Source organism: Copadichromis virginalis, linkage group LG11, assembly GCF_057382275.1.
Source record: "Copadichromis virginalis isolate Kocher_CV1m ecotype Utaka linkage group LG11, C_Virginalis_male_GT1.1, whole genome shotgun sequence".
NCBI classification, from domain to species: Eukaryota; Metazoa; Chordata; class Actinopteri; order Cichliformes; family Cichlidae; genus Copadichromis; species Copadichromis virginalis.
The window spans coordinates 30,229,971-30,240,450 of record NC_140628.1 but is presented as its reverse complement, the minus strand read 5'-3'; the positions used below and the strand labels follow the sequence as shown (position 1 = coordinate 30,240,450).

The following is a 10,480-nucleotide window of genomic DNA, read 5'->3' as shown; positions in this document are numbered from 1 at the left end:
CTTCCCTTGGGATTTTACCTACGGCATCTCCACCTTTTAACCGTTTAATCTTAAAACATATAATTTAACTAGTAAATGATAGATAATACAAACTGGGCATCGTAACTTTACAGCACAGCTGTTGTTAGATTTCCAGATATTCCATTGCCTAACAAAGAGTGATAAAAAGATTCAAGCCTCATTATGCACAAACGCTGAGCCATCATAAAGCCCCCGCCTTTGACGACAAACTGTCCTTTTGTCAGTGATGAAGGCCACAAAACGCTTCATAGATTTACCTACTCTCTGAGGAAATGGTCCTGGATCAAAAACTAAAAAGGATAATTCAACAGTTCTCTTTTTTCTGTTCTTTAGATTACAGAGGATCAGCATTCGGACTCAATTAGGCTCTGGTGAAAGATGGCTTAAAAGAGAAAACATGGGGTCAAATGCACTACAGATGACCTTGAAATGAGGTCATCGCTCTATATGCATCTGACAATGACAACAAAAGAGTCTGTGGGAGGTTCTAATAATGAACTGGGAAACGTTTTAGGAGGAAATATTGAAAATATCTAGTCTTATTAATCTAACAACAGAGGAGGAAGCAGATGGAAAACCACAGGAAGAGCTGTGGTTAAAGTTCACCAGAGGTCATCAGATATCACACGCAATGCCAAGAATATGAGTGACACCTACTGCCACCATTAAATCCATTGATTTAAAGAATATCCAGAGGCGACTTTTGGACAGCAAAATGAAAACAACCTCCCTGGAGGCCTTTTGTGGGTCGTGAGTGGCGTCCTTAATTGATTTTCAGACCAATATTAAAACCGATCAGGCCTTTGTTTTCTCATTTCTGCTTCCAGGGGCATTAGCCCAATAGTGCGGCGCAGGCTCTTCAGTAATGGTCGACTCATTCGCCCATCTATCTTATTTAAAGCTGAGAAAACTCTGTGCTTACAGTTCAGCTTTTAATTTGCTTATGTGAACATAATTTAAGCACGCTTTTCAAACTTTGTTCAAAAGCACACCCGAGTCAAAGCGTTAAATTTGAACTCGCTTCAACTAAGAATCTATCAAAGTTAAACCCTCCTCACTGCCTTTTATTTGAGCTTTTAAACACACTGGGCTGATGCCTTCTCCTGCATGGATCTGTTGATGTACACACTGAAAGCTCCAGAAAAAAAGCTATGAAAAAGATTGGTTCACTTAGCTGGAAATCATTGATATTAATTATTATGTGCAAATACACAAAATTCCATATTTAACCAAAATTATTAGGCTATTTGTAATAAATTGTATTCTCTAAGTAACAGGATGAGCTGACAAGAGTACAGAAGTGCTTTAGAGAAAGCTGAATCAGGGTCAGGTTTTGCAGCAGCACAGATACATTAGAGGGAATGAAAAAAACTAAACAAAACCAGCGTGAGGAATAGATAAAATGTATTGCAATCTATAGACCTCATGTGTTTTGCAAGATTTCACAAAAAATATGAGCTAGTTATAGATGTAAAAAAAAGTTATTTATAGGGAACAGATAACTTATCCTGAAGAAAATAATAAATCCGAATGGATAGTTGACTGTTATCCATCCAGTAGATAATGGATCCATTTGGACTGGGCTCAAATGAAGGGTTCAAAACCTCCAAGAAGATGCGTCATGTCCTGCTATCAAAGAGCTGGACGCCAGAAATTCATTAAAATCATCTTTTGCAACCAGCTAACATGATTTTATTGTTATTTTTTTAAACTCTGGATAGAAAAAAATATGTGATTCATTGAAACAAATCTTTTCAAATCCGGGGTAAGTGCTTTCAAAACAAATGAACTTGGGACCCTAATTAATACTCAATAACAAATCCTCCTGTGGATAAAGGATCAATTCTGAGGAACGTGTTGAGTAAAAATAACTCATCAGGTGGAGGGTTTCAGGTTTCATTCATGGACAATGAAAACAAATTTGAACAAAAAAAAAAAAATCTTATCTTCCAACATGCACAGAGCCCACTGAGTAATCACTGACTCTCTCTTGTTTTGTGGATGTGTGTGTGTCCTTCTTAATTGCTGTTGATATCTGCTGCAGATATATCCATCCTCTTCAGCTTTTCAAGGATTTCCTCGTGGGCGTGTGTGTGTATGTGTGTGTGGATGCTTTCCTAACGTACAGGGCCACACAGACCCCTCTCCCTTTGTCCAAACGGCTTAACTGTGTTTTGATAAGCTGTTGTGAATTTCCATCAAGAAATCCGACCAGCCCACTGGATTGTCGAGCAGCGGACCGTTTCCCCCTCCTCCTCTTCCTCCTCCTGCCTGCACTATATGTTACATTTCCAGCTCTCTCCTCTCGCTTTTTTTACGCAAGCGTGGACGTCCACGGCACGGCGACACAAGTGCGCACCACAAGCGAGGGAGAGCGAGAGCTAGGCTCAGGCTCGGCGGGCGGACGTTGGCCGGGTATTGGAGAGACGACGCGGCGGGGGTGTCTGTCTTTGTTGGGAACCGGAGGACTGGACGGTGGATTTGTTTATTCTCTGGATTTTGGATCGTGGGGGGGGGGCTAGGATAACTTCGCACGGGACAAAACCCGCCTTCTTTCATGTCATCCGGCGATTTGTTTCGCCCGGCGTGTTGACGCCAGTGAGAGGGGGAAAGAAGAAGAGGGGAAAACGGGAGCACGGAGGAGCGCATCTGACAGACGAGCGGCAGGAATACACACGCGTTCCCGTGCACCAGCTGCACCAGCACAGGCGCTAACGACATCGGCTCGTGATTCTGAAACGTGTTTTAAGGAGCTTGTGATGCGGCAACGTGGGTCGGTGTGAGCGGGGACGAGGGAACGATGCTGTGCCGTTCGCTCGAGGCTGTGCACCGTAGGGCAGCGTGTTATTGATGATCTGCACGGCGTGGAAAAATGCATCGAGTCGCAACTTTGTTCAGGGGTCTGACACACAATCATCTCCTTTAAAAGTGCATTTATATGTTCCCATGGCGTGCGCTGTTTCCATGAATATAGCTTAGTGTTTCAGTGAACGCCTGTGCCATTTGTTCATCATCCCGGAAGCCCTGTGCTGTTTATGCTTTTAATTTTTTTAGACCCTGCATCCTGCAGTGTGTTGATGCCGGCGGGTTGCGTTATATAGATGAACATCTTCAGATTCGTGTTGCCAAATGATTGGTAGGCTGAATTGTGAATGTGGGCAGGCCTAACCTTCGCTTTATGCAGATCAAATCGATAGCGAGATAAAGACTGCTCTGGCAAGCTCTTTATGCCACTCTGCAAGTGTCACGGGGGTTGTGTTTGGAGTCCCGCATTTTGAGTTTTTACGCAAGCCTCGGGGCAGCAGGGAAGCTGCTCAGTGGAGTGGAAACTGTCAAAACACTGTCTCGGCTGTAAGGCAACGTCTCAAGAAAACTTTCAATGGTTTTCCGAAAGTTGCCCGGTGTCTCGGCATCGGGCATGGGTCTGCGCCTGTCCCAGAAATTCATGTTTCTGCTCTTTCTCTCGGGTTTGGTAACACTGTGTTTTGGGGCCCTCTTCTTTTTGCCCGACTCTGTCCGACTAAAACGCATTTTTCTGTCCAAGACAGAGATCCAGCCAGTCACCGTTGGCTCCGGCTCAGAGAACGATGTCAGGGAGCACTTAAAAAGACCCAAAGACCAGGGCATGACCTCGGCTAAAGGAGAGGCTGGCATCAAGCTGAAAAGTCAGAGCCGCAAACCCCCAGTCTCCTACGAGGCGACCGAGGTCCGGCTCGCCGGGGGCAAAGCGCAGGAGGATCTGAACCTCTCCAGGTCTAAGACAGAGTCCGCGTCAGAGAAAGTGACATCCTCTAACCACGGTGCCAACTCGGATACTTTTAGTTACAAGAAGTTCAGAAGGTGTTTGTTCAAACCCCCGCTGGGAAGAGACAGCGGCAGACCGGCCGACCCGCAGACCAACGAGCGCCGGGAGAAAGTCAAAGAGGTAAGGAAGCCACTGTGACTTTGCTGCCGGAACATCAAGTTCAATGTTCCTGCAAGAGGTGGATGACTGGCACGTGATAGGCACAAGTACAACATAGGCTGTGTTGAGATATGAGAAGTAAACCTAACGGGAAAAAACAAAGCAATACATTTAGGGGGGAAATGGAGGCCAGATATAATCCAAGATAACGCCTAATCTATCAGATAGACCGAACAGGCTGCAAGCAATACTTTTGTGTTTATGTGGCTTTATCTGTTTTTAATGTTGCTTTTGAATGGGAGCTTTTTCATGCTGTCAAAACACAACAGACTAACACAGCAGATAAATGGCAGTCTGCTTTTACGTGGAAAAAACAGGCATTCACTCTTGAAAGAAGTAATTATATTTACAATGTTTAATCTGACTTGCCCGAATTTGGCGCACAATACAGGCAGAAGCAGTGTGGCTGTTGTTTACTGAGCTGCTGTCCAACAGCCAAAATAAAGCCCTTTTCAGTCATGTTATTTGTCTAAATTTACCCAACGCCTTTGACTATCGTAGTTTAATTCCTGCTGGAGTTCTATTAATAAAGACAGAAAGCGGTTTCTGGACTAATGATGGACTTAATGGTCTCCCGTTTGTGCACAAAACTAGAATAGCAGGGGAACATAGCATCTTTTTGAAATATATATATATATATTTCTTATTAAACAATTATTTCATTTGCCCATGTGACAGTCCTTAAATTAGCTGTGGCACCTCTGTATCTGCCTCACACAATCAAGCAAATGATAGGAGTGCGTGCAGCTTCTCTTTGGCCAGGAGCTCTCCAAGCTGTGTGCCAGCCTTTGTTGAGCCCTATGGGTCCAATAAGGGCTCCAGAGTGGGAGCGTCTGAGGATTCACACATCTGTACCCACTCAAGGCAAGAGAGGCTGGTGATGAGGGGAAAGAGTAGTAGGAGTGGGAAGGTGGGATGTGTTGGGAGTAATCGCTGGCCAGAGTGTTACAGATAGGTTTCAGCCTCGGTATGTGACACTCATAAGTCCTGTTGTCACTCTCGCTTCCAGCTTGGTGTCACCCTCGCACGCTGCTCACATGCCTTTCATACCCAGAGGTGATGTGCTCCATAATGACTGAGGCGTCAGAGAACGGAGGGTGATTTGCCCTCATGCACTGAGCTCTCACTGACTCATAGCTCCTCCTTTTTGATGCTCTCTCAAGTGAATGTCAGTGTGACTTTGCTTGCCTGGTGCGTTCAGCTGAGCTCTGCAAAATTCATGCCACGGGGTCGGAATCGTTGGAGGAAAAGTTATTTTCCACCACGCCCTCCACACCCACTTATTGTTGTGGAATATTCATCTTGTTTCCGATAAACCGAGACGTTTATCAAAGTGCTGAAGAGCAGACGTCAGCCGTGCTCACTTGCATTGTATGCTTTCAGGTCTGCATGCTTGGCCAAATTTATGTTTTTGCTATTTGCTGTTGTTGTTGCTGCAGTTCCCATCACCTCAAGCCTGCTGGCAGTGCTGCAAACGGCTTCTTTTTTTTGTTTTGTGTGCTCTTGTTTAGTTTTTGGGGTTTTTGTTTCCTGGAGGCTCACATACACCCTGCCAACACAGGCTGACACATTGTGAACCTGTGTTTTGTCCAGGTTCACAGATGCAAAATCAAAAAGCAACTGTAACAATAAAACTGACATGTTTTGATGCTTTCTCTCTCTCTTTTTTTTTGTATTTCTAATGTGTGTTTCTGTGAAGCTGGATCTGTCATTCAGAATACATGTTTGCTTTTTGTTTGCTGCCAGTCATCTAAACTCACAATGTGGTCTACATCCCTGCAAAAGCACTCCCTTTTTTCACTGTAATGGAATGCAGAGAGAGGGTATCCCCCTCCCAAAGCTAACAAAAAGGCTCTGGTCCAGCCCACTGAGTGCCTCAATGCCCAAACTGTGAATGGGCATCGTTTTTCTTAAATGCCAACAACTAGAAAGCAGACTCCCCACCTTCTTCCACTGTGTGTATGCGTCCACTGGCAAAGAGAGGGTGAATCGAGGGACAATGGCTGCCTGATCACACATTACAAATGTTTAAAGGCAGCCCAACCCTGGATCAGGCCCTCAGGATGAACTGCCAAAGTGCTATAAGTGTTTCGGAAACAAACTCTGGGACAAGTTCGCTCTCCACCAAAAGTCTTGAGCAGGATAAAGATAAGGGTTATTTTCATACAGCCTCCTATTTGTAATTCTGTGACGTTATGGCTCACTGAGTCGCCTGCATGCCTATACTCCTGCCTCATTGGCTCTGGCATAAGAAGTCGGATAGCAGAGATCGCACCACAAAAATGCGTGCCTGGAGTAACAGGAGGGGTTTCCTTTTCTGCATGCACATTTTGTTGCTGATGTCCTTTACATTCAGTAAGGTTAGAACTTGGAGTGCAGTAATCCAGATCCAGAGCACAGCCAAACAAACACAACTGCAGAGCAAAGGAGATGTCAGGGAGTGATGGGAGCTCTGAGGCACATCCAGACTGAAGCCTCTGCATTGTGTGGTTGTCTCCATGACATCACATACATTTAAAAAAAAAAAAAGAAAAAAAAAAGAAGAAGAAGCAAAGTTTGCATTAAGAGGTGGTTTCTTTGAAGCCTGTGATGTGCTCTCTTCTCTGTCACCTGAATGTTTAGCAGAGATATGCTGGTACAGGAAAATGAAGCTCTTTGCTTGTGTAAAGCAGAATGTGATGTGGCCTCTAACATAAGATGTATGTGAATGGAGGAGATGGAGTTGACAGCTTTGAGTACTGCAGTGAGAGGACAGAGCCACTGCAGCCTCTTGTGGCAGAGCCTCCTCTAGTGGAGCAATAAAACTCTTCAGGGCTGGTGTGTGTGTGTGTGTGTGTGTGTGTGTGTGTGTGTGTGCGCACTAGTTTGTCAAGTGCTTGGGGACAAATCAGAAGTTTGACAGTTTCAGTTTTGTTGTCACTGTGCTTATTCATCCAGGCCCGAGCCCACCTGCATCACAACAATCAAATGAGGTACATCTGTTCTGTTTTGAGACAAGTCTATTTATTGGTCAGCTGGCTGTGTGTGCTTGCCTGCATGCAATTCACAATAATGAGCAGTATGCTAGAGAAGTGGAAAGCCCCCTTTTTGTGTATTTGAACCAAAAATAAATAAATAAAGTGAGACAGTTTTTAAAGTACAAAGTGAGTAAAACGACAGCAAAAAGTACAGAGCAGCGATAAGACGGTTTAGTTTTAGTTAAACCACCTTCAGTTAGTCTGTCAGCGAGGTGAACAAACAAACAGCAGCATCACAGACCTCATCTGCCTACTTCAGCTTCCAGATGAGTAAACAGCTGCAGGGAAAATTGCTTTATTTCCAGCAGAATTTACCAGAAGACATTAAAAATTCCCAAGATACTAGTAGTTTTTTTTGTTTGGTTTTTTTTTTACGTTTCAAAAAAGAGAAACCGATTGATGTCATGTAAAAGTGAACTGAAACGGCATCAGCTGCAAAACTGAAATCCCCTGGAATACGTTTTGGTAAAAAAAAAAGTGCCACTGTGTGCCATATTTTTAGATACAGTAACGGCTTTATTTGTCCTTCAGACAACACAGTGGTACTTTAAAGTAAAGTGTAAGTTTCACTCTTCTTTAAGAGTATAATTGTGGGGGGAAACCAAAATCTGAACCGCTGTATGACACAAACATGAGCACACTCACACAAAACCAACACAAAGCCTCACAAATAGGTGAGCTTGTAGCTGGACCTGAAATCCCCTTATAGCCGTAATGACCAGTGAGCTGGGTGACTGTCTGAATAAAACGCTGCCGTTAAGCTGGCGCCTCCTGGCTGGCTTCGAGCGCTGTGACCTCCCTCCGCCCCTCATTCCCCTGCTGTCTTCTGCTCTGAATCAGGTGTGCCAAACAACCTCCAGTCTGAGCCAGGAAAATGGCCGCCTGCTGAGAGAGAAGAAAGAAACGGAAGACGAACAAAGTCTTAAGAAAAGGCTTACACTCTGCTGGTGTTCCCACAGAGCTGGAACATTTGTGCTTTTCTTCTCCTCTGCGGATGCTGTGCAAATGTCAGCGCCTGGAGTTTGGAATGTGAGCCCATCGTTGTCTTTGGTCTGTTTATGTGGGGAGAGAGCCGCTCGGCCCGCTGGATATTGATATATTGTGCAAGTCAGTGGCGGCTGAGGCAGATATTATAAACCCGTCAGTGTTGCTGAGCACCGATTCCGGCCTCCTCCGCCACACAAGAAGTAATCGACCCTTTCATCTATGATCTGAAACTTGAGTTTGTGCTGAATTAGAATTTTTTAGTGGGTTTTATTCTGGGCTACTTAGCACTACCTGGGCAATGTCACCGGTTAATGCAGTGAGACAACACCAAAGCCTGGCAAGCAAAGCAATCCATTATTTACCTAATCTCCATAAATAGAATCTGTATGTGAATATGCAGAATCTGTTGGGATGGGATTTGTGGCGCTGGTTACCTGGTCACTTTTTTTCCCTTTTAAATAACCAGCACTGGTTAAACAATGAAGTCAGGAAGTCTTGGACAGGTCCATTGGAACATTTTGGACCAAAAATATTAGACATCATATTGGAGAAAGCCACAACATTTCTGGTTGTGAATCAATCTAGGGAACCTGAAACTGCATCTGGGCTTGTGTTCTACCCACTTGTCTATCAAGGCATTTTTTGCTCACTTACAAGCAGTGAATATGGTTGTGACTCATTATTCTTATAGGTTCGTCACTTTTCAGGTCACTGCTGGATATACTGAAAGTCTCCTGCTGTTGTTTCATAGAAGATTGTTGCAAAGTCACCAATGTGTTGGCGGTGTTAAACTAAATTGAGATCATGTGACGTAACCTTGCATTGCGAAAGCTTCAGCGAAAAACAATACACTCAGTTATAGTAGTGAGATGACATTTGCAGAGTGTTTATAGAGGAACATTAAATATCTAAGCTGCTGATTATTTAAACTGCATACTGAGTCTGATTTAGATGAAAACTCAAAGTATCACAGAACAGCACCTATTAATGACCAAGCAAACGCAGATATTTGCACGATGCCGGTTGTAGTTGTGAATGCACGGCCACTTTCCACTAAACGTTCAAAGCGGGTTTTTGGTATTTTAATAATTTACAAACATGAATACTTTTCTTTGCCTTTGTTTTGCATTAATGTACAATTTGTCATCCCCGTGCATTGTACACAAATAAAATGATGAGTACTAGTAATCAAGCATACCTTTTTTAAATATGATGCTTGATGTCTAAGGGAGAAAATGTCAGCTGCCACAGCTGATGACCTTAAAGGTCAACCTATCTTTGTCTAGGAAACGTGTGCTCTGCAGAAAAACCAATGATTGTAGAAAACACATGCATATATATAGATATATATATATATATAGATAGATAGATAGATAGATAGATAGATAGATAGATATATATATATATATATATATATATATATATATATATATATATATATATATATATATATATATATATATATATATATATATATATATACATACACACACATATACACACACAGTCATTGGGAATAACGGTAAGATAGAGAAACATCAGGGAAAAATTTCCCCCATCAGAGCCACCAGAGTTGCTTTTTTCTGTAGGTGATAAAAGCTGATTAAACTACACGGCACCAGGTCTTTCCCCAGGCAATCACTGCAGGAAGTAAGTGATCAGGTGAAATGGAGAGAGGAAAAGGAAGGATGCACGTGAAAAGAGGGAGATGTTAGCTTCCATCCTTTTGCATTCATGGCAGTTTTCTTCCTGGATTTCCTTTGTGGTGAGGGCACTAGCTTCAGGGAAAGTTTCTCTGTTTAGGCATGCTTTTCAAGAGGTGTGTATCTTTGTGTGCGCGTGCGCTTGTGTGTACGTACATATCTCTTGTGCAGGGCATTCAAACGAAACGCTTTGTAGATGGCTAAGATGTGCAGATGGGCTGCTTTGTACAAGTATATTTGTTTATTTTCGTGTCTGCTTTTCCATGCGCTGCGTGTCTTTGAGTGTGTGTTGGTTTAGATTACAACAGGAAGTGGAGGATCATTTGACAAGGGAGGGGCTAAAAAGTCCACATGTTCAACCAGAATTTTATAATAGTGCAGTTTAGGTTTGGTATTTTTACAGCATTTTGTGTGCGTGGTTGTGTGACAGCTTGAATTCTGTCCATTTTTAAAATGTTTTTCAGTTGAAATCGCACACAGCTATTAGACTTTCCTGATAATGTGGCCTGGTCAACAGTTTGCAGATGTTTTCACTTGTTACAGAGCGAAAATCCAGCTGTTATCCCCCCAACCTTCTTGTCATTTGTCCCTGTCCATATTTGCACAAGCTTTTAGATTTTATCTGCCTGTCTGTTTGCTGTTCGAAGTCCTGCTGGCAATGTTTACTATAGCCTACAGGTATTACATCAGTTACCATAAAAACTAGACTGTCAAGACCTAAGGTCGGGACCACTTTATGCCGCACTTAGACTCTGTACTCAAACAGCGGAGCTGTGCTCTTGTCAGCA

The 10,480-nt window shown here is 43.3% G+C and overlaps 1 protein-coding gene across 1 annotated transcript in view; it reads left to right on the top strand.

Annotated features, from left to right (window-relative positions):
• Positions 1 to 2,523: 2,523 nt before the first annotated feature.
• The window catches only part of LOC146699010 (mannosyl-oligosaccharide 1,2-alpha-mannosidase IA), a 198,793-nt gene continuing 190,836 nt past the window's right edge, over positions 2,524 to 10,480 (top strand). The window contains exon 1 of the mRNA XM_085471929.1: positions 2,524 to 3,946. Within this exon, the coding sequence (XP_085328055.1) occupies positions 3,401 to 3,946 (546 nt within the window). The 5' untranslated portion in view covers positions 2,524 to 3,400. The remainder of the gene's footprint in view (positions 3,947 to 10,480) is intronic.